Source organism: Hippocampus comes, unplaced genomic scaffold (assembly GCF_001891065.2).
Source record: "Hippocampus comes isolate QL1 unplaced genomic scaffold, H_comes_QL1_v1.1 scaffold530, whole genome shotgun sequence".
Classification (NCBI taxonomy): domain Eukaryota; kingdom Metazoa; phylum Chordata; class Actinopteri; order Syngnathiformes; family Syngnathidae; genus Hippocampus; species Hippocampus comes.
The window spans coordinates 49,436-77,415 of NW_017805191.1; the positions used below are offsets into that span (position 1 = coordinate 49,436).

The 27,980-nt window shown below is 42.9% G+C and overlaps 1 protein-coding gene across 3 annotated transcripts; it reads left to right on the forward strand.

Moving 5' to 3' along the window:
• Positions 1–26,513, forward strand: sfswap (splicing factor SWAP). Of its 3 annotated transcripts, none has more exons than XM_019868721.1 (19): positions 1–374; positions 1,495–1,658; positions 3,362–3,493; positions 4,200–4,276; positions 5,968–6,193; positions 6,291–6,391; positions 6,600–6,750; positions 8,597–8,846; positions 9,012–9,176; positions 9,329–9,422; positions 12,068–12,128; positions 12,796–12,899; positions 12,997–13,132; positions 14,860–15,056; positions 18,145–18,518; positions 19,508–19,639; positions 22,709–22,846; positions 23,140–23,209; positions 25,749–26,513. In XM_019868721.1, exons 1-19 carry the CDS (start codon positions 178–180, stop codon positions 25,812–25,814), a joined length of 2,835 nt encoding a protein of 944 aa, XP_019724280.1. In that variant the 5' UTR covers positions 1–177; the 3' UTR covers positions 25,815–26,513. The 3 variants fall into 3 exon arrangements, with proteins under 3 accessions (XP_019724280.1, XP_019724282.1, XP_019724281.1); XM_019868723.1 differs by having other exon boundaries at positions 18,220–18,518; XM_019868722.1 differs by having other exon boundaries at positions 13,000–13,132.
• The last annotated feature ends 1,467 nt before the right edge of the window (positions 26,514–27,980 follow it).

The window sequence follows — 27,980 nt, forward strand, 5'->3', positions numbered from 1 at the left end:
CAAAGCTATATTTACTAATTTTCAACATGGCGACCAACGGCAGCTAGCATTTTGTGCTCCACATACTGTATATGAAATACTGACTAGCTTGAAATCTGGTCCCGCTGGGAGGCGTTTGTTTCTGCCTAAGTTCTATTTCGATACACGCGTTAACGTATTTTGATCATTTATTTGGAGATGTATCGTCGCGGGACTGCAAAGAAGGACACAAACAACAAACCGGCGACGGATGCGAGTGACAGTGAAAAATACGCCGACCTTTTGGTATTTGGCTACGCCTGTAAAGTGTTCCGAGACGACGAAAGGGCTCTATACCACGAACATGGAAAGCATCTTATCCCATGGATGGGGGACAAGAGCATCATGATTGATAGGTCGGTTGAACACTTTAACCGAAACGCTATGCTAACCATCTATCCTGTCCGTTAGCCTGTTTCAAAGTTGACGGAACTGGATGGAGTTAGTCTTGCAGAAGCACGGGGATTGTCCAGAATGTCTCCTCCATGTGTAATCGTGTTTTTGGACCTTCTACAGTGCGTTAAAAATAACGAAAACGACATTTCCAGAGAAACATGATGATGTGAAAAACCACACTTTTTTTCCAGCTACTATGATGCTCACTTCCCACTGAGTTCAATTGTTAGCTGCTAACGCTTCTATTTTATTGTTCCCGTCACTCGAGCAAATAGATCTACTTTTGCAAACCAATTCCATTTGTTTTACTATCAATTGGGCTTTGCATTTGGCATGTTGGAATTGGAATTCATCTGGAAATGTCAACCTTTAGCGTAGGTTTCCGCTGTATATGCTGTCGTAAAAACTGTGAATGTTTTTAATTTGTTTGTTCTTTTCCCAATTAAATTCTACCTAAATACCAGTCAATGATCATGTCCTACCTCCAAGGCTTGCACTACACACACTAACCTTTCTTTTGAATGGCCTTGACTTGCAGTAGTCAAAATTGTCTTATTTGTACAGCCTTTGTATGTATGTCTTAATCACATAACCCAGTTCTTTCCCCAGCAAGGTAGGCTAAAGGGGTCCCGGCAAACCCCGAATGCCAACCTCAGCACCCCATTTCTTTGTCTTCCTGAAGAAACTGCTACTGAGCGATGGAGTAGAGGGACGAACCCAGGAAAATGTCATCCGTTTGCGTTCTTACGGATAGGTATTTATGTACTCGGGTTTGTGTGAATGTAATTCTCTTTACAGATGTAGAAGTATTGATGAGTGTTACAGGGGGGTACCCTGTAAGGTAAGGGGAGTTGCTTTAATTGCTTTTATTTCTATGTAGGGTTCTTGGTTCTAATTTTTGTTAGCCTTCAGAGAACATTATAGCATTTTACACGTGCACTCACTTTAAGATGGCCTCCAGAATATTTCATATTCTAGCTAGGGGTGTTATAGACCACCCGCCCCTGGTAAGTAGGCCCTTCATGTAGATAAAAGTTTTTGTCAATTTCCTCCTCGCTAATGCATCGTTTCATCCAACAGATACGATGGGCGTGGTCACTTACACGACCTTTCAGAGTATGACAGTGGGTCATGGAACACATCCTACCAGCTGTCGGAAGAAGAGACCAGAATCGAGGCACTCTGCGACGAAGAAAGATATCTGGCCTTTCACGCTGATCTGCTGGAAGAAGAGGCGAGACAAGGTAGGCATGGACACTCCGTCCTTTAAATCAGTGGTCCCCAACCTTTTTTACGTCACGGACCAGTTGAGACAAGTACATTCTGTTTTGCTGCTGGCTAGTTATTGGCGACTAAATTCCTCATGTATATGTGGTCAGGCTGTGCAAACTCTGCTTGCGTTTTCATGCTTTCCACTTGGGCGCTACGTGTTCAAATAATTCAACAGGTTTTTCATATTGTCTTGTTTTTGGCGACATATCATGTACGACAGCTTACTCCTCTACGTCACTGTGGCGGAGGGGAGGAACTTCTCTTGTCAAAATAACGTCATCTTTGGAAGTCATGGCTGCGCGTTTAGTTCGATGTTTAGCTGTACGTCTGGTCAATCCGTCACTATTACTTTCTGTTTACTGCTTCGTCTTTCACTTATTGGAGCGGGACTCCGGTTGGCGAGAGTCACTCACATTTCCGCCACGTCTGATGGAGTAAATATGCTCACCGCAGGTCACGTAATTTATATTATTATGACTTCAAGATGGCTGCCTTTACAGCAGCTCCTATACTTTTTGTTCTTCTACACTTTTTGTTCTTCTACTTTCTTCCTTTCGTAACTTTGCTGCTGTAAATTGGGAAGTTCTCCATTGTGAGACGAATAAAGGTTTTCTTATTCTTATTCTTATTATAGAGGTATTTTTCTCCGGTAAGAATTTCCCCTACATCGTCTTTAGTAATAAAATAACTTGACTGCCATTTCTGCGGGAACTATTTCTGACTCTGCTGGAATACTCGCATCCGATTCCTTTGACGTTCCAATGAAACAGATTATTTGATGACTAAGTTCCCTCCTGACAGACATATTGAGTCTCTTAATGAAATTAATAAGCCACCATATTGAGTGAAATATTGTCTCTTATGCTCAACCTGACAGGGCAGAATGACTTTGCTAACGATTGATGTGACACACGCTCATATGTATAGGTTCATCACTTAAGAGTGGGTTGCCCTTGAATTTGGAAGTTTTGACTCCCATTCAATACGGTTATTACCCATCTGGCTACTAAAGAGACCACACTGGAGCATGAGAGATATTGATAGTTTTAGTGGGAATTTTGTCCTTGCCGCTTTAATGAAGTTATAGGTATGAATTTCAATTCATCGTTCAGGTCAAACTAGTCGAGATTATTCACTTTTATTCCTTTTTTTCCTGAACTAAGAAGGGTCAAAATTAGGTTACAGATTGTATAAAATGGCTGAATAGCAAGGTGACAAAACAAATCGTTATGACTATTAGTGTGACATCTTCAACCAAGCGTTTATCTTGTGACATTTAGTGTTTTTCTTGAAATCTTTTCTTCATTTAGTTTGACCGTAGTCCACCTTCATAATGCGGGCAGTTTTTTTTTTTACTTTTTCAAACATGCTGCAGGCCACAAATAGTCACTTTAGACACCCCTGCTTTAGCATTAGTGCCCGTTGTCCCGTTTTTTTATTATTATTTTTTTTTTATACTTATTTGCCATACGAAAAGGTTATCCCTCCACAAGATAATAGAGGGACAAAAGCAATCTAAACTTACGGACTTTGCGGTGAGGTCCAGTAGATCTGCTCTAGCCGGTTCATCTCATTTTCCCTTTTTGAATCATTTGACTTCTAAGACTTCAATGTCAATACCTAACCGTGTAATATCATGTAAGATGATGCTTGAATTGGCAGTTATCTTCCACAGAGGAGGAGTACAAACGCCTGAGCGAAGCTCTCGCCGACGAAGGCACCTATAATGCCGTGGCCTTCAAGTACACCGCGGAATACTACGACCCCTCGAAGCCTACAGAGGAAGAAGACGCGAACAAGCGCACTGGTGAGAACTCCGAAGTCACACAGTGATTGTCGCACTCATACGTGGTCTTTGTAGTGGACTTGAACCTCTCCGCAAATGCGTGAACACAGAAAGGAAAACCACAAAACACGACCGCTATTCAGTTGTCGTGCCCATGACATTCGCAGACACTTTTAATAACGACATGCATCAAATTGTCATCACCAGTAATTGCAGGTAAATTGGAGAGGGGCTCATATTGCCAGAAGGTTAATTCCAGCATAATTAACAATCATCTGTCAAAACATGTTATATGTTGGTTGTGTTGCCCTTTGCGATTGTCCCCCCGTTTATTATAAACGTTAGTCACCGCAATAGGCTTTGTCTGTCCTCTTGTCCCTTTTGTCATTAAAAGATGGTCGACTTTTGGCCACCAGAACAGATGGTGGCCAAACGAGGGGCTATTTCAGTTCCCTCAGATGAGCCGCGGTGCAATAAAATAACATTCTTGGTGACATATCACAAATTCAACACACGTTAGATACATGAATTGCATTACGTTTCCCAATCTATTGCAGTCTTGAATTCATTTTGAGTCGCCTGCTGAGAGTGTATCTTCAATATCAGTGAAATCTCTCTACAGAGAACAAAACGGGTCGAAACGGCGTAATACATACGGCAATTTGTTATAGGATATGTAGCCTGGGTTCAAGAACTGATCACATTTTTCACATTTTCAACTTCATAGAAGAGCCGGAGCCTGAAGAGAGCGAAGAACCATTTGTTGCTCCCCAAGGACTTGAGATCCCCCCTGATGTAGAACTAGTGAGTATTACATATCCCATCAATTTACTCTTGAATTTCCACATTTACAATGAGCTGAAGGTGTTCTGAGCTTGGACATTATTATTATTATTATTATTATTATTATTATTATTATTACACAAGTCATTGGGACAGCATCAAAAGACTGCACATCAAACTTTTCACTTTTTTACCATAGACAGTACTGTAAATTAATATATATGTCTGTATATACACACATACCACACATACTCATCTATGCAGAGCACGGACTATCTGTTTGCAAGCTAGTATTAGTAGCACCGCTGGCTCAAATGAGTCTTGTGTTCCTGTAGCTCAGATGCATTGGCAGCTTTTCTGATAGATATTTTAGGCAAACTAATCATCTTCCCCCAAGGCTTCGAGTGAAAGTTTTGAATGCATGAGAAGTAGTGTATGCTTTTGTTGTCTAGCTCTGAATATAAAAGAGCAAATAACACCCCTGGTGGATACATGCGAGGCTGGGCATTATGAATATCTTTTTTTTTTTTTATGGATAGTTGATGAGCCAAGAGTCATACAAGAATGTGTTATCGCTCCTTTTACAGAAACAAACAAAAAAAAAAATAGATGTATCGGTACCCATTCAGTTCTATTTGACTGAAAAGATGGATGATGCAAAAATCCCAAACCATTTTCAAGACAACGTAACGGATATTCCGCCGTGGTTTAAGAACTAGCAGTACATTAGTAATTCAAATGTATTTATTTATTGTCATGATATGTCATCTTTGCTTTCATTTATAATTTTCCGGTGTACTGTATTTTACATAAGGATTTCGGTGTTAAGCCGTGTATTTAGCATTTTTCTTATGCTTCATATTTTAACAGCGCTGATTTTATTTTTGGGTATGAGTTGCACCTGTTTATTGATACTGCGCTGTACAAATTGAAATTGAGTTGCTGTGCACATTTTTGCATTTGGTAAAGTTCACAAATAGCTCACAAGATTCACGGGAGCTCGGCGCACCATAATGGACTCTCATTGTTTGACCCTGGCATCTTTTTACCTGGAGTCTTCAATACTGTTTTTTTTATGGCTTTCGTCTCAATGAGATATGTGTCGGGTCGGACATTTCTGCATGTCTGCAGTCTGCTCTCTCCGTAACTACAAATATGAATCATTGAAAGCACACACAGGGAACAATAATGAATGAATGACAGACCATTTCTTGTTCCACTGATACCTGTGTGTTCAAAATGTATGTAATCAAAATGAGTGGTGGAGTGCTTTACCTGGGAAATGCCTGGGAGATAAAATGCCTTGTGTTCTTGGTGTGAAGCGTTGTTGTTCTGCCCCTGCCGGCGCAGCCTCTTTTACCGCAAGGAATGGACACTTTAGATCTAAGTGCACTGTTTTTATTTGTTGCCTATCTGATTTTATTTTACTTGAATTTTTTTTTTCAATAATGAATGCACAAGAACTACAGAACTCACAATATTTTTAAAAAATGTCATTAAATGGAGATGTCAGGTTTTCATCATAGGACAACTCAGGATTTTTGAACCTTTTTTTTTATAATCCTCCATCTCGATTTGCAAACGTAAAAAATATGTAATGCGGCAAAATGGCTTGATGTAACGTGGCTAGTCTCTTATTACAACTTTATAGAACTGCATTTGAGTTAATTCCCTCGCTCTCTCTTTTTTTTTTTAAACTGTGTTTATTTTAGCCGGCAACCATCAAGACTCATAACATAATGGAGCGGACAGCCACCTTCGTATGTCAGCAGGGTGCTCAGTTTGAGATTGTGCTGAAAGCCAAGCAGGCTGGTAACTCCCAGTTTGACTTTCTTCGTTTTGACCATTACTTGAACCCTTATTACAAACACATCCTGAGGGCCATGAAGGAAGGTCGGTACAACGTGGCCTCCGCAAATAAACAAGAGCAACCAGAAGGTGAGACACAGTCCCTCTCCCGGCAACACCCTGTGCAAACTCAACTTTTGGATCCAACCGTGATGTGAATTTTCTTCTTGTCACCGTTTTGCCGCAGAATCCAATTCGGATGATTCCGATGACGATGGGGATGGCAACTACCTTCATCCAAGTTTGTTTGCACCTAAAAAATGCTCGCGACTGGAAGAGCTGGTGAAGGTGAGCGAATGTGACGTTTTATAAAAAAGTTTGCTTGGTCATAAAACAAAAAGAACCACCGTTGTAGTAAATAGTGGTGAGACTGGACTCTTGTGGTTGTCCTAGAAGATGTTTCGGCTCTCATCTGAGCAGGCTTCACCCGTCCATGCGCCAAGTCAAATGTTTGTCTTGACTGACAATTAAATTGTTGTAACCGACCTTGTGGCAGCCACTCCAAGTGATGGACCCAGACCATCCCCTTGCAGCATTGGTGCGAAAAGCCAAAGGGGAAAGAAATGGCATGGCCACAGTCCAAACCGGTGCTGTGGAAGCGTCAGATCCCGCCGTGACCACCACAGTAACGCAGTACACAGCTGACCGTGAGTATGACCTGCACTGTCTTCTGAAGCAAGAATGTTTGTCTCTATTAATGGAGCCTAAAATGTTCATGAGCAAGCAGTGACGGCTATTTTGAAACGCTTCCAAACTTGCATTCTTTGCCCCTGCTAAATGCCGTCGAATGCAAAAATGTGTGACTCGTCATAATTAATTTTAGTTATGCTTTTATGAGCCTCATGTAATTCGTCCCTCTCACTCATGATTACATTTAAAATGTTTTGATTAATAAATGAAGACAATACTGGCCCGTATGTCATGATGATTCATATCTTAAACGAATCCATTAGTTTACGGAGTCCAACTTATTTCTGACTATTTTCCATAATTGCATCAACCTTGTTGGCAGAATTTTATTTTTTTCGTCACATTGTGAAAAACCTCAGGCTGATTATAGATTTTTGTCATAATATTAGTATTACTCCCCTTTAGGACTGGGTGATATGGCGTTAAAATAAAATAAGATTCCTGACTTTTATTTCGCTAATCGAAAAAGCAAATGAAACCGACGTTATAAAAAACAAGGCGAGCACTTTTTTTTTTTCCCAGCCTTTGCTCATAAGCAAGGTCGCAGCCGCCATTAGCTCCCGACGGTTCGTTGTAACGAAAAATCTGGCCGTTATCATGAAGAAATTATCAAAGGTGTTTGTTGTAAGTAAAATCGCCAAAATGGAAAATGAATTACTTGAAATTGGGACTTTGAAATGTGAAAACGTAAAGCATCCACATGCAATTTCAAGTTGAGTGTGTTAAATGACCTCTCTGTACGCCAAGAATGTATTCCACAGCACACATTTTTGTAGTGACGTCTTCTAGTGTTGCGTTTCCATTTTCTGATGCGAGAAAATTGGATTTGCCATTAAAGTTAACTAGTTTCGTGACTAATGTGTGAATATCACCAGACCCTCTTTGACACCGACCATTAATTTCCTTCTCCCGACTCCTCATTCTCGCTTCCTTCCGGAAAACAAGCGTGACGGGGCACATTTTACAAACGTCACACAATCTCTTCCTTCTTTGTATAGAAAGTGGTTCTTGAAGCTGACATGTTATTGCGTCACTATTTAAAAAAAAAACATGAGAATGAACAATAAGGTGCAACCCACAAAGCAAGCCTCGTGTAGCAGCAGTGGAAATATCACAGCCTCATAATGAGCACCGTTGCTTTGCTTAACTCTTGAGGGCTGAACACAAGCAGTGTACTGATGTGTTTGTTCTCAGGAGACTCATTTGAATGCAGCTCCTCACACGGCCGCATCGACTTGATTACGCCCGGCACTATTTACATGCTCCCTGCCATCGTCCAGACAAGCATAAATCTTAAGACACGATGCTGCAGTTGGATTCAACTTCTTGGCCCCTTTGTTTTTTGGATGGCACAGTTTGACTCTGGAACAGATTATTTGATATTTTCTTGATTGCCTTTGGTGAAATGTGGTTTTAAAATCCCCACAAATTGACCTTCGACATTCCACTGCATAGTCGGACACGGCTACATTTGTGTTCCTCCCCAGATGATCTAATAAGAGCCCACCGAGGGAAAAATTTAGCATCTGGATGAAATCTATTCTCATCTACTATTTCTATTACGATTTTAAATGGCGGTATCTAATTCAAAAAGGCATTCAGGCGATAGCAGGGGCACAGAAAGCATCTATACTTGCCAACACTTTGATTCTCTGATTTATAGCACTGCAATTGAAATGGATGAGTTGAATTGTGCAATTTTTTTTGACATTCATGACAGTCACAAAGCCGCAATTTCTTCCACTCACTTGAAGAAGCACACGCAAAGTGTTTGTCTCACGTGTCTTCGTCCTTTGTTTACAGCAAATGCATCTGCTGTGTACTATGGCTATTACATGCTTCCCGATGGAACATACTGCGTCGCGCCACCTCCCCCGGGAGTGGATGCCGGTTCTTACTACAGCAGTGTACCCTCATCCGGGATGACTCCCACGACCGCTTCTGGAGCATTTCCACTTTCAGCGACATCCACTATCTCTGATCACATTGCCATGGCATCACAAGCTGCTGACCATTCTCAGGTCACCGCCGCTGTTACCGTTGCAGGAATCAGGTAACGCGTGATTGATTGCACTTAGAACATGACACTCGTGATTATAATGTAAATAAATGACTTGGGTCGTGGTTCGAATATAGACGTGTTGTCGACATTGAGTCATGAGGCGCAGGTCACTAATGGGTTTAACTTGTCTAACCTCGTTCACTTTCTTACTGAAAGCAATTTCAAGGGTGACGCAGCTGTTGCCACGGCGGCGGCGGCGGCAGCGCCCGCTATAATCCCCCCTCCGCTGGACATCCAGGCAGTCATAGACAAGCTGGCAGAGTACGTCGTCAGGAACGGGCTCAAATTCGAAGCCAGTGTCCGTGCCAAGAATGATCCACGGTGAGTGTGCATACCACAAGGAAACATGATTGCCTGTACTGCTTTTCCCTTTTCATAACGTAAAAGCATTTCCCGGTAGTCTGCCTTTGGCTGATTTTTCAAGACAAGCGAGCTTGTCTCACAGCGTGTGTGCTTCACTCTGTCCACTGTAGGTTTGACTTTCTGCAGCCTTGGCATCAGTACAACACCTATTATGAGTATAAGAAGAATTACTTCATGCAGAAAGAGGGAAAAAGCTTGGCAGAGGTATTCATGTGCTTTATACCTGACTGTGTGTCTTTGGTGTATGAATTGAGAAGGAAGTCCCTTTTCAGTTTTTTTCATCCAGCTGTGTCAAACCACTGAAAGTTCTTGCCCTCGCAAGCTGCCTCAAACGTGTCTTCATGTTTTTTTTACAAAAATTCCTCGCTTCACTCTCAGGTCTTTATTATTGTTGTGATCAATTAGATACTGGTTTGAAAGGGAAAAATGTTAAATATGTATGGAAAAGGGGGCCGTTGCACTTCGAGCAAGCATGTACAAGCTCAAGATAGCTAAAACAGCAAAAATTGCATCCAAACAAAACAAAAGTAGATTGGCACAACCCCAAAGACCTCCAACAAGGCCCGATCCTTAAATTGAAAAAAACAATACGGACCACCATTTTTCTCCCATGTTCGTCGATAAGACACTGCAAACGAATGGGCGTTCTGTTTTTTTAATCTTACAAAATCGTTAACTCATTCGCTCCCAAAGACGTTTGTAAACGTCTTTTCAGACTTGGTCCAGAATTGGCTGGTACTGAATGAGTTAACATAATCAGCCAAATGCATATTTGGTATCAGAGGAATTAGCTGCACGTGACCCATACTAATTGCCACCGTGGTCAAATTTACTGTCGCTGTTCTGAATTTTGATCCTTTGAAATAATGTGTCCACAATTCCACATTGTGACAAAAAAAGGGGGCAGTACGCTTCTGCTCAGCTCAACTCCTCTGCCACACGAGCCCAAGTGGCCTGACATTTACCATTTGTGCACTTGAAAGCAGAGCAGCCAATCTCTCACCAGATATTATTCAAAGTCCAAGCATCCCACCTACAATCAACAAGATGGCACACATACACACTCAACCTCTCGGAGGCTGCTACAGGCAATTATTTTGTCGAGCAAACATAGTAGGGGAGTGCTGAGTCATACTTTGAACCATCCTGCAACCCTGCCACTCACCAGACTGGAGGCAATTTCTCACAAGCAGTCCAAATCTTTAATTCATTTCTTTTCCTCGACATAAATCATGTTTGTGGGGGCAAAAAAGAAAAAAACGAAAAACCTCTTGTCTATGCTAGGTAGTTGTCTGTCCACCCTGGCACTCAACTGACCTGTAACCGTTGGCATTGACTAGCCACTCCGCGCGCTGCTGTGACTCTCATAAAAAAATATATATTTTTAAACCTTTCAGGGACAGTGGTGACTACAGTAGACGGCTTATCATGTTATCAGGTTACAGGGTGCATGAAAGGGTTAACGAGGAAATAGATGAAACCGTTATTTTTCCTCCCTAGTACAAAATTCATCATTCATCATTTTTTTTCTCAGCCGACGTTACTGCAATATAATCACATGCATTGACGAATGGCGGCTTGCTCGATGTTTGATGCGCGAGGTTGCCTTCAACGATGATATATTTTTATGATGAAGGAAACCCATCCTTCATTATTGCGCACGCAATCATTCTTGAATTGGTTATTCGAGATTTGTCAGATCGAGTCTTGTGGCAGATGAGCAAAATGAAATGCGCTGTACTTTTCTGCGACCAGCAGACTCATATCAAATTATGTCCATTGTTTGTTTTTTTCCCCCTCATTTAGAATACATATTTAATTCCAGAGAAATTTATTGGAAATGACTGAAATGGACTCTTCAGTTGGTACAAAACAGAAAAGTCTCAGTCCTGAGCCAAAAGGAGTCTTTATGCCTTCAAGCTGAATGACCCTACGCACCCCCTCTTGCTGTTTATTCAATATTCCCTGTCCGGAGCGCATCACCTTTGCAGCGTTCGTTATGCACATGTTAATCCCGCAGTGGGGAACAGGTGGAGGAGTGAATAAAAGTGTTCTCAGGCCTAATTTGCTTTGGACGAATCAAATTCATTAGCTTGCCGAAGTGCAAAGGGAGCGTGACCTCTAAAGACAACCGCTTTGTTATTCTGTCAGGAAGCAAGGTTGCAAGGTTTGCGTTCTGACTCAGCGGTTGCAGCTCACGCCACACTGGGGCAGTTGATTTTGTAGTCCATAGTTCAGCAGCTATTTGCATTGATTCGAAATGTATCTTGGGCTGCCGCTGGTTTGGACGCATAGTCAATGTTCTTGTGATGAAGTTGAATACCTTAAAATATGCTCCCGACTTATAGTAAGGCGAGAAAACAAGCCTGCCCTACTTCAGGGAAAACTTCTAATAATAAACTACAGCTTGCACTTACATTAGAGGATAGCAGGTCTTGCGTACAACACTTCTGAAACTTGAGATGCCGGCGGGGGCTTTGAGAAATAGTTTCAGTCAGTTCAAAATACATATTTCAATAAAGTTGCAAGGCAGGCAGCAACACATTGAACTAAACCGAAAACTTTTCGAGCTTATAACACCTAAAATAGCTCACCGGTGATGGGGTATTTTGATGTCTTAGGAATGTTGTCAACACTTGCCGAGATTTATTAAAAATATTTTTTTTACGCTGTACAATTATCAATTTTTTTTAAACGGAGCAGCTGTCATGATGAAAATGAAGAATTAACAGGTTTCTATGTAGCCATTCGCTTTGTAACATTTGGCATCTCTCCCTTTCTTACATATTATGTCTTGAAATTGTTCATTTCATTTTGTAATTTTGACCCTTCTCATGTCCCTTCTTTAGATGGCTGAAGGTGGGAACCTTCATCTGGACGAATCTGGCAGTGATTCCAAAACCAACAAAGGTATTTGTCTCCTCCCTTTTTAGCATTCCTTTCTAGGTAAATAAGTTGATGCTTATTGGATTTTTGTTTTGCTTTGTTTTTATTTCCATATGGTGATTGGTAACGTCTGTCAGTAATATCGGGAGTCTGCCAACACTTGATGCGCGCGTGCAAATGAAGACAGCATTTCACAAAGGGTATCAAAAAGGCAAGGCAGCAGGCCACGTATAGCAGACCAGAAAATATGAATAGCTGACGCGCTGGTAATAATACGAAGAGAATGGCCAACCTGCCACGGGAACCATTAAGCTTTCATTTGAAGTTTCTTTCATGGGGGAATCAAGAATACAGGTTTTTTTTCTCTTTTGAAAATGAAAGTCGATCCGACGGCGTTTCTCGACCTTGTTCTTGTTTTCAACAATCATTAACGCCGAACCAAACTGCCGCCCACGGGTCACCTGCGGCTTTCTGTCAACCAGTCCATCGTGCATTTACTGCACACGTTCAATCACATATTAATATTTGTTGCATGCATGTAATTTGACATACATATTTTTGAATTCATTAAAAATGTAGGCCCTGAGCACTTAAGCTTGCTAATCACTGACAAACCCTTCGTTTTTGGATTACTGGCTGTATTTTGAGTGATGTACAAAAATCTTTTTTGTCTGTTTCTTTACTCTTACAGCATCTTTTGCACCAATTTGTTTTGCCATCAAGCCAAAGGAAAACGAAATGCTGCCACTGGAGAAAAACCGAGTTAGGTTGGATGACGACTCGGATGAGGACAAGGTTTTGTTCTGTGTTAAGATACGAATGTTATCCTTCATACCGTGCGATTTGAAGTCCTTGGTCTTAAAAAGAGAAAAAAAAAATGAATGTGTGTTAGCAGTTGCTTGAAAGTGAGAGGCTCCAAGCAGTGGAGGGTGATGGTGCAGAAGTGGTTGAAAAAGAGCCTCCACCAGTCAGTGCACCGGAGGAGAAGAGACCATGTCTCAGTTTGCAAGAACTGGAGGCAAAACAAGGTAAAGTATCGATTTATTTCTACAATTATTAATCCTCCAGAGGAGAAGTTCAAGTTTCACTCCAATGGGGAAAAACTGGAATTCCAATGCGGAGAAAACTTTGTGTAGATCATTAAAAAAAAAAAATTTAAATGTCAAATGTAGCATTTTAAAATGTATCTGTTATTGCTGTTATGGCTAACTCAATTAGATTTTTGTTGTTTTGATGATTATTTTTATTTTTTTTAACGACACTTTGTTTACGTTCAGGTGTTTTACACGTAAGTCAAGCAATTTGTCGGCAGGCCCAAGCAATTTGGCATTTAATGGCTTGGTACTAAATGCTTCTCTCTTTAAAAAAAAAAAAAATGTTTGACGGTAATAGATAGCTTGCCAGAAGAGAATGATTTCAGTGTCTCTCAAGACAGTGTACATATTTAAACAGTCTGTTTTTAAAACTCATCCAGTAATAACCTGCCCTAAATCATAAAGACGTTTGCTAACTAGAGATTGGAAAGACAACCACGCAGACCGTTCAGACCAATGTGCTACTTTTCTGCATCGAGGGAGCTGACAAGTCCACTTAAAATTGGACGGACAAGTCTCAAAGTGTAAACGTCTCTTTTCTGGGCTGACAGATCACCAGAGGAAGGAGGCTTGAAAAGCCTAATAAATAGCTAATCGAATTTGCTTGGCTGTATGGCAAAGTGGCCCGTCGGTCAGCGTGCCTCGCTTGATCAGATATGGTCGCGGGAGAAGCAGTGGCAGGCAGCTCACTGCTAATCTGTATAGATGGGCTGCAAAACAGCCCCCATGTAGTTAAGATGGGGTTTTTTTTTTCTGTTTGAGATGGTTTGATCATGGCAAAAAAAATAAATAAAAATAATGGACTGTATGTCCATTATTTCTTAGGGTGAAAACAACTCCCTGAAATGCATTATGTGCACTTTCCAAGAATCCATTGTTGAAAACAAGCTTGGCTTTTTGAGCACACTTTTTTTTTTTTTTTGGTCCAATATCCATCATTGATCATGTCATATAACCACTATGACCAACTGCAAATGTACATTCTTTGTATTACTCAGTCGAATAGGATCATTATTTTTTTGGTTTTGATATGTGTGCCCTTAAAATGTTGTGAGTTTGTGAGGCTTGCTTTTTTTCCCCACATGGGCTTTCTTTCCCCTCTTTCTGTCTTGTCTCGTTTTTGCTGTTCTCTGAGCTTGTTTACATAGTTTTCTTCCCGTTTCTGTCAATCTTCTCCTTCTCTCACTTCTCAGGGCTGCGAATTTATTCCACCCTCATTGTCATGCAGATTTCTCCACGCCTCTTCCCACACGCCGATTTCTTCGTTTTAGGCGCCATCTCAAATCGTTTTGAGATTATCTGCCACCACAACGTAGTGTTTCTTATCATTAAGAGCAGGAAAGATCAGACTGAATCATCTCCTTTTTGTTTGGGGGTGTGGAAAAGAAATCTTATTCTTAATTTTTTTGTGATTTTCACTTTATCATTCTTTTGTGTATATTTTCCTGCTGGCATTTGTGTACTTATTCAGCGCATCTAACAATCCTCCTGTTGCCGATTAGTCATCATTCCATCTTGGCAAGGCAAAATGGCATTAAAAGTGGTCTTTCTTTCTTTCCTCTGTCACCAACCTCGAACAGAGGTGTATTTAACAGCGGAAAGAAAAAAAATGTTGTGAAAATATAACCGTCTCTTTTGCTGTTTTCGCCCTTTCATCTTAGCCAAACAGAAACTGGAGGATCGTCTAGCAGCCGCAGCCAGAGAGAAGCTGGCGCAGGCATCCAAAGAGTCCAAAGAGAAACAGCTACAGGCGGAGAGGAAGAGGAAGGCAGCACTATTCCTCCAAACTCTCCGCAACCCATTAACGGGGGAGCCAGAGGCCAAGAGAGCCGAACTAGACTTATCCACACAGCTTGAGGTAAATACATGTTTGATCAAGGAGCTTCTGTACTTGTACTCATTGTTTCGATTTTCGTACCTCATTTAACTGGACCATTCACCTACGTACGCTCCCTGAAATCATGGCTAAGCAATTCATTTAGGAACAACTTTTTGGCATCTGAATGAGTCTCAGTGCTAGTCCAATTATTCGGGCCAAAGGCGGGCCCCACCGTGAGTTGGTTGCCAGCCAATCGCAAGACACACATCGACAAACAACCACACTCACAATCACACACAGGGATGTGGCAGGCATACCTCGTGCAGGCCATGTAACATTTGAAACAAGCAAGTATGGTGACAGTTTGGATCTCTATGTTAATTCCTCATTGAATTGGCTGTGGGGGACTCCCAGTCAGCAATCTCTTACACCCATGTCAATTAACTTACTAACAGTTTTATAAAGTTAGTATTTGTTGAATAGGGGAGTTTAAAGCGCAAATTGTCAGAGTGAGGTAAAATGCCGTAAGATGCATTGTAACTCTGACACGAAGTACTGGAATGATTTTTTTTTTTTTTAATAGCCTCCAGGAGCTCAATTACTTTTTCTTTTGTGGTTGCGTTAAATTTCATAAGAGAACCTGCCCAGTTAATTGTCAACTAGGAACAATAAAACAAACAATATTGCACCAGGCAAGATATGTTTTTCAACTGAAGGGGGTGTACTTTTCTTCTTTGTTATGATGGTGCAGGAATAAGAGGTCAATTTGTAGTTGGTTGTCAAGTTTCAGAGGATTGTTGCAATGGGGATGAAATTTAAAAGCTGTTAGAACAAACTGAAAACCCTGCCGTGTGAATACAATTCGTGGCGTCTTTTGATGTGCAAATTGGCTTCTTTGATGGATGACAGTTCCTGGTGTGAGCACACTGGTTTCAATGTGTGTCAAGCTGGCCTGCTGCCTTGTCGGCCAGGTGTGTGTGGGCACTTGTGTCCCATTTCTGTTGCACTTCTCCAGATGTTCAGTGACTTCTGCTCCGGTCATCAAAGCAAGCATTTAAAAAAAAAAAAAAAAACTCTCAGTCACTGTGAAATTGTACTTCTGTAACGTGTGCAATTGAAAGAAAGAAAAATAAATTGACATGACAGTGATCAAACACCAATGTCAACAAGTCCAGACAGCAATTGCCGCCCATTCTGAAACTCTTTGCGGCCATCAACGGTTTGAGATGAGCGGAACGAAGCCAGATGCTATTGCTAGTCCTCTGCATTCAGCTGGCAGTGACACGGCCCCAAGAAAAAATAAAAAATAAACAGGAATGGGGCCAGCATGGTAGCGATACACTCGAGGAGTGTGAAGTCCGGCTTTTACTGTTGTGCTTGGTTGCCATGGTAATGGACAGAAACGGCCAAAGTGAAGTTGTTTTGCCCTTTATATTTCATCCAAACATAAGTGCCACTTAGCTAGCAACTTCTCTCGAAGGAAAAGTTGAATTAATGGACAGAAACAACCAAAGTGAAATTGTTTTGCCCTTTAGATTTCATCCAAACCTAAGTGCCACTTAGCTAGCAACTTCTCTCGAAGGAAAAGTTGAATGTGAGCTCAATGCCATCCGGAATGAATGAATGAATGACATTAATCCCAACTGCTATTGAGGCTTTGCGAATCCCACATGCGCTTTGTATTTTACCAGGTAGCGTTTTAGCTAAGATGCTTTTGAGGCTAATAGCCTCAAAATCATCAATCAGTGCACATTTGGGGTGATAAGAGAACAAAACTGTGACACTCCTAATCTCGAATAATGTACCCAGCATAAGCAGTCCGGATATTTGTTGTCGCGAGTGTTGCAACCTAAACAGGTGAGACGCTCGACATTTTTTCAGCCCGGTGTTGGGGATAAGCGTCCCATAAGTCGGACCTAATTTTAAGCAAACCTTGCTTCCCGTCATTTCATTATCTCTGCCTTAGCAACGACTCCCGATAACGCGCCAACAGAAAGCTGTGATAAATATTCCTCGCCCGACTTTCCTGACTGTTTTTAAATAGCTATTGATTGTCCGACGCAGAGGTTGCCGCTTTATCTCATTTGCCTCCTGCTTTCAGCTGCTTTCTCCGTCTTCACCCCGTCTGTTGTCCTTCATCCCTCCCTTGCCATTGTTTCATGTTCTGTCCATTTCCACAATAATTTACTGGAGAGAGAATGGTAGGGAGTGAAAGGCAGTCATTTAAGGAATGGACAACTTTTAAACCAGTTTGTGTTTGCACGGAACTTGGTTCAATAATTTCAGTTGATGAAACTCCGTCCCAGTTGTGGTTCGTGCTGCGAAAAATGAAGCTTTATCCCCAAATCAGAAGGGAGTTTCCCCAAGTTCTAAGCCATTTTTCATGCACAGATGTACTCAATCTTTTTGAATAGCATTACATCAGCCTGAAATTAAACTGAAAATGTCAAATCGGAGGAGCAGCAGTCGTAGAGCCCTACAGATTGCGCTTCTGAATTGGGATGGCCTCAATTGCAACTGAAGCCTTAACCCCAAAAGATGAAATTCGACCTTGCAAGATTGAAGGTCATGTTTAATCCATTGATGTACCGAGGCCATTTTTTTCCAGCCTCCATTCTCAGCAGTCCAAAACTAACGCGAACAGATGGAGCGGCACTGGTAGTAATTAGGCGACACTCTGCATCTTGGCCAACCAACTCCATTATGCTGCCCTGTATTGGTTTTCACTCTGAAGAATATCAGTTGTACAGAGTGCACATTTGCAAGAGAATGAAGATTTTGACTGGCTTTTGATTTTCATGCTCCATTTGGACTACTTCCTGCCGCAAAGTGCTATATCTACGACTGTGTCACCACATTGTAAAGTGGCTTTTAGACACTGTACGTACACAATTTCCACCATTTCCGTGAATCTTTTGAATCTCGCCAATGCATGGTCCTCTTATTTATTGGATGCAGAGGAAAAAGGCCATTCAGGCATTTGTTCTGACATGCATCATTTGATGACAAAAAGACTGTTGAGTTCAATCAATAAAGGGTCTTTTGTGTCTTTTGACTAAAAGAAGTAAATGTGAATCCAAAACAACATTCCCTTCCTTAAATGTGCCCGCTCCCGTTCCGCTTCTAGATGCAAGAGGCCCTTTCTGTTCTGTCTGATCTACCGCTGTCGCAAACGTCCTCTGCAACACCTGCGTATCTTCAGGACGGAAGGTCCCAGACCGAGACCCGAGGAGGCCGTCGCAGCAGGGAGGCGCCGTCGTCCTCATCGCACTACTCCCCATCCCGAGCCGCAGACAGAGACTCAAAAAAGGGCCGACACCGAGACGGCGATCGGGAGAGACGCAGAGATCGAGAGCGTGAGAAAGACAGAAATAGGGACAAGGAAAGGGAAAAAGACAAAAAGAAGAAAAAACACAGAAGGCGGTCACGGTCGAGATCCACATCAAGGCCAAAGAGCAAACATGCGCTTTCCAGTGCCCGTAGGAGATCGCACCGGTCACGGTAAGAGTCATTAAAATTCACACACACACACACACACACACACACACACACACACACACACACACACACACACACACACACACCATTTGCTTATTTGTATTTTCTTTGTTTTTAATCACAGTTCATGAAAGTCTGTTGGATTTCGCCCTAATCTACATCGTGCATATGCATTTCTACGTCTTAAGTCGATCCGTCCATCCATTTTCTAATCCGCTTATCCTGATGAGGATCGCGGGGTGTGCTGGAGCCTATCCCAGCCGTCTTCGTGCAGTAGGCGGGGGTTGCCAGCCAATCGCAGGGCATACATAGACGAACAACCATTCGCGCTCACACTCACACCTAGGGACAATTTTGAGTGTTCAGTTAACCTGCCATGCATGTTTTTGGAATGCGGGAGGGAACCGGAGAACCCGGAGAAAAGCCACGCAGGCCCGGGGAGAACATGCAAACTCAACACAGGAAGGCCGGAGCCGGAATTGAACCCTGCACCTCTGCACTGTGAGAGCGATGTGCTAACCAACGTTATTCACACTTCATCGGGTTCTTGTCCTTTTCTCTAAGCAGTGACCCTCTGGAGTTTAAATGATGTCCACAAAAAAAAAAAAAAGTCAATTTCCAAACTTAAATCAGGTCCACATTGGCTTCATCAGCAGTGTAAATTTTGCTGACCATGATCTTTATGACCGTTGAAGTCAATGACCATTTTCGGACCAAAATGAAACAATAAATTAATAAAAGTAGAGACCGAACGCAGAGACACGGGGAGCACTTTTGCAGCATGTTAATTGCTGAAAATATTGTACGTAGGTGTACAGCTTTAAAATGCTTCTCCTCGCACTCCAGATTCCCATTCTTTGCCAGTCCCATCAATGAATTGTACATGAAACAAACTTTGAATGAGAATAAGAATAAATAAAAAAAAAAAAAAAAAAGAGAGCTATCGCAACAGTTTGAGCTCCATCTTCCTCCGTCTTTGTTTGTCTGACAAGATCCCGCTCGCACTCTCCGAGTAGAAGGGGCCGGGAGTGTCCATCACCAAAACGGAGACGTGACGTCAAGCATCGCGGTTCTCACCATCACAGCAGCACCTCCAGCCTGGCCAGGGAACATTCGACATCCAGGTGCTGTTACTAAGCTCAACTGTACTCAGACAGTACACTTCCTGAGTAGCATCATTCATTGTTGCCTCGACGGTGGGAAATGAGCTACACAACTGACAAGTATCGTTCTTACAAAGGGACGAAAAGTAGTAATTAACAGAAGGTGGAGAAGCCATGCGATTTTGCGAAGCGAAGATCATTAAAATTTTTCTTCACAAGAAGTATTTTCTTGTTTGCTGATATGCACAACTTTCAGAGCAAAAAAAATGTTGAATTGTTCATTCTTTATATTGCATTTTATTGTTTCATAAAACTCTTGCTTCAGGTCCGTTGGATTAATCTGCAAAAAAAAAAAGAAAAAAAATCCCTCTTCAAATTAACCCAGTGATTAGCAAAACTGCCCCGCAGAGTGAAGTTATTTTGAGCCTCGTGTTGCGCCATTTACATTTTGACTGATAGAAGCAATTGCGGCAACGTCAAGAGACTTGTAGATTCAATACCACGTCGAAAGTAATGCTCGGCGACATGTTTACTCGTGAGTAAGCCAGCGTTTGATAAACCGACTGACTGTGTTCGACGCCCAGTTGACTGAAAGGTAATTAAACACTGAGCGGAGTCTGCTCTGATGTCGCCCTCGCTTCGCCTTTCGAACAGTCACATCAAATGAATTCAAAGGGGAAATTAGCTTCATGCTAAAATCCATAGTCAATCAATAGGGCGCAGTCAATTGTACAACTGTAGCCTTGGGCCGTGCCATTTGAAGACATTGATACACCTCTGCCACCGGCTGGCAGCTCGATAACGTTCTGTTGTGGCTTTGGTCAGCGGAGGTGGGGTGTATCATTCCCTGTCTGAAACAAGTAGCAGCCATAGGGCCGGGGTGGGAGTGGGAGGGCATTTTAACCTGATGAGCTGAAGTACCGTATTTTTCGGATTATAAATCGCACCAGCCAAAAAATGCATAATTAAGAAGGAAAAAACATATAAGTCGCACTGGAGTACAAGTCGCATTTTGGGGGGAAATTTATTTGATAAAATCCAACACCAAAAACATACGTCATCGTGAAAGGCAATTTAAAATACAAATAAAATAGAGAACAACAGACTGAATAAGTACGGTACACTAACGTTACATGACTGACATGCCTGGTAATGTCAGTAATGACGTAACATATTAAGAGTTATTCAGATAACTCTAGCATAAAGAACATGCTAACAAGTTTACCAAACTATCAGTTTCACTCCCAAATCACTAAATCCAATGCAATCTTCATCCTCGGTGTCACTTTTAAACACCTCCCCCAACTCGGGAGGTAGACGATACACCACTTCCTCTTCTACGTCGCTTACGTCAGACTCATCGTCGATTTATCAACACAGGCCGAGAGCGCCCTCTTGTGGTTTCGTCCGGAAAATACGGTATTGTTCTCCTTGGCTTCTTTTCCTTTCCTATCTGAGGAAAGAGAAAAAAAAAGGAACAGTTTGGAAAAAGGCCGACCATACAAAAAAAAAAAAAGCATTTGACCACCAGTGGAACAGTTATTGTATATGTTAAAAAGAAAAATCAATTTCCATGATTTTTGGATCTCTGCGCCCCATTTTAAAAGAACAACTCCCCCGCGTAGGTTTACCGTGTCTTTGCCAACTGGCGCTTAAGTGCAATATGTTTTGAAGTGGAAAAAGAACCACCCCAAACTGAGACCAAGACAGCAGAGCCGAAAACTGTGCAGTCGAAAAATGACATTTAAGTCAGTGTGCTCCCAAAGGAGCTGTCCACTTTCCCGAAATCATAATGTCCCTTTTGCGGTAAGACCGAAAATGGGCACAATCATTCATTTACTATTCATAATAATCATTCATTGTTCCCACTTTGGTGGAACTTGCATTGGACCTTGGCGACGAGCGTACGATTTTCAGGCTCTGATTAAAGAGTCATTGTGTGATCAGTGTGTGTCCACACTCCCTCCTCCTCCCCCGGCGGTTGCCACGGTAATGGCGTGTTGAAATCTGACACTTTTAAACACTGTTGGAGTGCTTGCGAAAATGATGAATAAAACGAAGTGTAGGAAAATGCTCAGGAAATGGGGCCATGAGCGAGTCTAACGTCATTTGCATTTGGTTAGTCCAGCTCACGTGACCGTAAGCACACCTATTTGAGTCCTCGATAAAATTGGCTTGCCACCGAAGCTTTCTGACTTTGACTTGTCATTTTATCATTCGTAGGTTTGCCGTTAAATCATCGCAGCAGGTGAGAGGCAGATTGGGAGTCGAGTAATTACCACCCAAGGAAGGTGCTCGCTCGCTCTTCTTTTAATGGAGTTACGGCCAGGTTGCGGGAGAAAGACTCGTTTTTTTGGGTCCAAATGTTTTCAAGCTGGACTATTGCAATAGTAAAGTTGGACCAAATGGATTTATTAGCTGCAAACCCGCATTCTTGCAAGTCAATTAGTCTTGTAAGGTCTTGCGGGGGGGATGTTGCGCTGTTAATGAAGGACGGGCTTCCCGTTGCTAATTAGCGTTACCTTGTGCACTAATAGAGGAAGGCTTATGCTCCGTAATTCCATTAAAGCAGCTTTCACCACTGTCGCTGACTGAAGTCACTTGTACTCCCCTAGCCCCCCAGCTCTGTTTCATCCAGGAAACGGAACCATCGTCTCCTGTCAACAACATTCCAAGTATCTACAAATGTCAGACCAATAATGATGTTTTATATGCAATATTGATGAATGTATTCCCTTGGAACAGTGGTTAGACTTTTTCCTGTTTTCTCGAGAGAGAGAGGGGGAGCAATGTCATGAGCAATTTTTTTTTTGGGGGGGGGTTGCTGAAATAACGGGACTCTTTGACACACAACTATTATTACTGCATTTGCACGCCACGTTGCGGTGCGAATGCGATTTTGTCCACATGCTAAAGAGACTTTGATGTCAACTGGAACTGACAGTTTTTTTTTCCCCCCCCAAGCCTTAATTTAGAAAGCCGCAATCTGCTGAGCCTACAAAAAGCCCATCTTGCATCGTCGATGAATTATTGCTGCTGAGGTGCAAAATGTTTTAAGAGCCCTCTATTTGTTCCGATGATTTCACGCAGGTCTCCTCTCGTCAAAAGCAAGAGCTCCGTGTCCTCGGGAACCAAGGAGACAGCCGCTTCCTCTGTTTCCCCTTACCCATCGCCCAGTCGTGCTTTGTCGCCGTCATCAAGCCCCGCCTCCAGCTTGGCCCAGTCCAGGTATAAGCGCTTAGTTTGTTTTGCCCTCTCTCGTCCGTATCGGTCTTGTACATTGTGAGCAATGTAGACCACGCTTGATGTGATAGCTGATGGGGCGCCGCTTGATGATTAGCAGGTACACTCTCTGCTTCCCTTTGTCTCCTCATTTGACTGTTCCAGATTCCTGCGTCGCTTTGAGCATTTTAGAACACTTGCACCCTTCTTGTGTGACTCCTCCCCTTAACCCGATGGGTTTCTTTCTCCCCCCCTTACCCGCTCTGCTTTTGCGGAACACCGCTTGTCTCTCTTTGCAGGGGTGCTTCTCAGGAGAAAGAGCCCGTGTCCTCTTCCATCGTATCTGCGGTTCAGTCCAGAATTACTCAGGTATCGTGCTCCTTGCTCTTTTCCTAATTACGTTATCTGCTTTTCATCCCAGCCCGAACTAGTAGTACTGTTCCCGCTGCATATTATGAAAACCAACACCTCTGAGGAAATAATTCTGTAGTATGCATATTGTGGTGCATCGCATATTGGGTAACCATCATAATAAAATGAACAATGAGAGTAATTCATTTGGGGATAACTATTCCAAAAGAGGCATCGAATGTTGAGATTCATGGGCCAGAATGCATCTCTTCACTCATCATGAAAGTTAGGAGTCGTTTGTATGTTTCAGAACGATAGTTGACTTGATATTTTTGTGGGAAGATGAACCACATCTGTGTGACGTGCACCTTTGTCACTGAACCTAAGACTGTTTTATTCTTTACATTGTTCTACTTACAGTGGAGGTTTTTTTTTTTAAAGAAAAAAATGAGGGTGCAGTTGACAAATATTTTAGGGTTTTGGCCGTTGAACCCTGAAATGATTATTTCCAGGGTGCGGTGCCCATGTGTAACGTTCTCTGTAGTCCTCCTGTGAAAACACACCACACATTAGTCAGCTTGATCGTGCTCTCGCTTGCCCAAATATACTCTGACCTTGGTCAACACTCTCTGCGGTCTGCCCTGCTTGTAACAATCCAATGTCAAATTTACGGCGCCCATCAAGCTGCTTTTCATAATTGGATACGCACGCACGAAAATCATTCCTGAAAGAAAGTGGGATTGTATGATTGGACAAAGTTATAAATCGGAATGATCGGGAGGGTGCAGGGGGGGGGGGGGGTTTGTCCCGCTGGTTACGTGTACGTCTCCAATCGCGTTTCCAGACGCAGCGCTGTGACAAGACTACACATCTCGGGCCTACCGAGGGAGCCAAAACACATTTTGTTTGTATCGCCAAGTCACCGCTCCTCTTGCCCGCATGGCGCCACGGCTCCCTAACCCCTGCCGTTGTCTGCCGAGTTATTGTAGACGCACACACATACTCCGCTTATTACGACTTAAACCCCCACCTGCGATGTTTTACAAACACACTGAATAATTCAACAGCTTCTAATAGCCTCGTTGCCAGTCACCTCATCCCGCCTCGTCGCTGTCGTCAATTGTCGTCGCTTTCTCGTCTGCTCATCCTCTCTTGTGTTTGTGTTATGCAGTGTTATGCACCCATTGTGTCCGGAGGCACCACATTGGTAACCTCTGCTTTGTATGCGAAATTAAACTCTTGAAAGGTCTCGCTAATTGTCTTCAAATGAGTCGACGGCAATCGGTAGTTCAAGCAAATTCCTTCCGACGCAGGTGAATCGGGTCTTCCGGGAACCGACCCCCGAATGTTGAAGCGTGACGTGAGACCACTGCGGAGGTGGCGCTCGCCGCGAGCGTAAGCGAAATGCTAATCAAAGGCAGACCACGGAATGGAAATGGAAAAACCCGCGAGCGGCTCTTTATGGCAGACTAACGGCGGCGTGGTGGCCTGACTGACGTGCGCACCTTGACATCAAGCTCTCACACTGGCAGAAAGAAAGTGTGGCTACAGGCACTGTGCGGGCACGTCGGCGCGAGACCTCACTGACAAGTGTGTTTAGTGTCCATTTCCAGTCACTGGGGCGGGGGCAAGACAGAAATGAAATGGCCTTTTTGAGTGATGGGATATGACAATTCCACCCCTTCTGTGATTACAGCTGTTAATTTGTCTGCTCTTTCAGCAGAGCTCAGGGGTGGCTATTTGTCCATGTGGGAATGACTCCCTCCCTCCCGAGTCGCATCCTCGGAGAGGAAGGGAAATGAAAGCACAAACTGAAGACGTTCTGTGACTGCCTGGGGGGAATGTGGTACCCATCTATTTGAAGGGTTTGAGGCTATAATGTACATGTGTGCCTAACAAACGGCAGGAAGTGGCTTCCAAAAGAAGACGCGGAGGGAGGGCTCCCTAACCAGGCAGCAGCTGTAAAAACATGTCTCTCGTTGGCATGCTAAGGGCTTTGCGCGTTTGCAGTATGAGTGCTTGCGCTCCTTCCGTCCGTGGTGGTAAAGCACCCCCCCCCGCTTGTGTTGAAGGAGGTCTCTCAGCTTCTTATTAAAGAAATCTGTGCCGAGCCGGAGGGACGCCGGAAAACAGAACAGCAGAGGACATCGAAACGTAGTCGACTGTCAACGAGAGAGCGCCTAAGTTAGGGGTGGCGAACTCATTTCATTGATCACAGGCCACAGAAGATTCACGCTTGCCAGCCGGAGAAAAACGTAGAAGCCCATCATACATACTCAATGTGATCCAAAGATGGCCGCCGCGTTCGATGAAACCGGTCAACCTGATGATTTGACTCCGAGATGGATTGATGTCGCGAACGTATTTTTGATGTTGATTTCCAGCATCGACAGACGAGGGCAGTTTGAAGCAAAGTCGGTACTTTGCAGTGGAAAAGAAGAAGGCCAAAGGTCAAGGCCAGCCCCAAAGACACATTTTTATATCGCGGTCATTCTAAACATGCCAAGACTATTCAAGACACCGGACTGAACCTTCTTTTGTTTCTGTCACTGTTTAGGATCTAATGGCCAAAGTGCGTGCCATGCTCGCCTCGTCAAAGGTTTTCCAGCCTCCCACTTCCTGAAGACATCATGGCGCTCTGCTTACGGCTCGCACTCAATTTCAAGGAGATTATTCAGCTGGAGTCTCTTTTGAGCTCCTTTTGTTTGTCGCCGGTTTATCTTTGAGGGTCAGATTGCCTCAAGTCTCACCCGCTTAAGAATGAAATCTCTCCTTTGACCGCCTACCTGAGTAAGTGGCTCAGCCGTCGATGATGGGTCATGTCCATTTGCCCCCCCCCCCCTCCCCAACCCCACATCAACTACACTTGTACTTTTGGTTTTACAAGTTTCTAATGTTTGGAACTTGCAAAAAGTGTGATGCTCCTTCTGTGAAGGATATTCAGTATTCACATCGGTCACCTTCTACTTTTAACCTCCACAATGCACCTTTCAAAATACATTTTAATTTTATACTTGACCTCAGTGCTCGTGTGGCCTTGTATTTCCCTTCCTGATCGAAACTTTCAATAAAGTTGAATTCCTAATTTTGTCACGGCCCGCGCTCGAAGTGAGTTTTCATTCTTTATCCCAGCCCAAAAAGTGAATGTTGCGGTCCTGCTGTGCGCGGACCACTCGGATATTTGACCGCCGTCCTTATTTACGTCAAGCGGTTGGAATGAATCCAGATAACCGAATCACAGGTTGGTTTCTTTATTTCGATGCCCTCAAACCAAAATCAATCTGTTCTCCCATGTTAATGATTAAACGCCATGAGCCAATAATCCGTTTGTTGTCTGATATCCTCTGGGTGTTTTGGTTCTAAGGCTAACCACCTGCGCCGTGAGACCGGGGTGCCGCACAAATCTTTTTCTAGACGTCTCTCCAACCACCGCAGGCAAGAGTATAAGCTCATAAAAGAGTAAATGTTCCGAAAGATGGCCTGGTTAAACGCCCACAGAGCCATAAGATGATCAGCAATAAATTCTCTTTTCGACAAGCCGTAAAGAGACCCTAAAACACAGATGCAATGGCGTCGGTCTGCCAGCAACCCACTGCCGTTATCCTGTTTTTACAACTCTTAAAATGTAAAGGTTTTATGAAGCGAAAATGTGATCGTGAGATTAACTTTGACCCGCCTCCCACTAAACATCCCGTTAATTGACGCGTCTTCAGTTGTAAACAAACATTAGGACCGATTTCATTGAAACCCTTGCGTTCTTTTAAATGATTCCAATTCTGACAGGTTATCAATGTTACATAAGTCATGATTGTTTTGCTGTTATTTATCTTACTGTGTCATTCTAAGAAAATGCACACAAAGGTTACTCCGCACACTGAATGTTTATCACGTGCACGTTGAGCAGGTTGCAGATGAAGCCATCTTTTGGATGACTGCTAGATTTGTCAGGCGAGGCAGTTCTAATCCGGCTTTGTGCCGATAAATGGTTCGGGTTTTTGCTTTGCTTTTCTCCTCGCATCAGCAAGAGCTCTTCCCTTGAGGCCATGTGGCATACGGGTCAAAAATTCAGCAAGCAGTTCATCTGGCCAATTGAAAGAAAAAGGTGCTTATTTCATTATTTTGGGCTTTTATCTTCCAGTAGAGCTTCACCAGCTTTGAGAGCTATGCAGCTTCTTTTCAACATAGCTAATTGTACGCCACCACAGAGGAATCCCCCAAGTGTGACACAAGCAGAGTTTAGCGAGAGATTTAGTCACGGAATTTAGACGTCGCTCTTTATTAGCACTGTAAGTACATCCTTTCAGCATTTCTGAAGTTGTTGGAATATTAGGCTGTTTTTATCCCCCATTTCAGAATGCAAACAGCAAGTGGGTATTTTTCAGGAACATCCCCTTCCCCATATACACAAGTGGCATGTTTAGCATAATGGAAACTAATAACAGAGCTCCAAGTGTGAATCAGATGCCTTGACCTACACGTTTAACATACGTTTTGAAAGCAAAGTGAAGATCAAGGCAATTTAAAGACATCCCCTCTTGTGTTCTCTTTGGGATTTGAACTGCAATTTCGGGCTTTGTCAGCGCACTTACTGGCTCAGGTAAGCAATTAAATCAGCATTTTTCACGCATAATGTGAACATTTAAAATAAACTCTGACCCCTCTGAAAAAGACAGACCACGCAGTGTTTTTGCTTAACCCGTCCATTGTGAATAGGGATTCACTTTCACGTTTTACTGAAGGTGATGGGTGAAAACGGCATCCATGGGAGAGCTCCAAGGACTGTTAACGA

Excerpts from the sequence above, each read along its gene's own strand:
- sfswap (XM_019868721.1), top strand. The coding sequence starts at position 178 with ATGTATCGTCGCGGGACTGCAAAGAAGGACACAAACAACAAACCGGCG. Across the intron at positions 13,133-14,859 it reads AGAACTGGAGGCAAAACAAG|CCAAACAGAAACTGGAGGAT; the intron begins GTAAAGTATCGA and ends CTTTCATCTTAG. Across the intron at positions 18,519-19,507 it reads AGGAGATCGCACCGGTCACG|ATCCCGCTCGCACTCTCCGA; the intron begins GTAAGAGTCATT and ends TTGTCTGACAAG.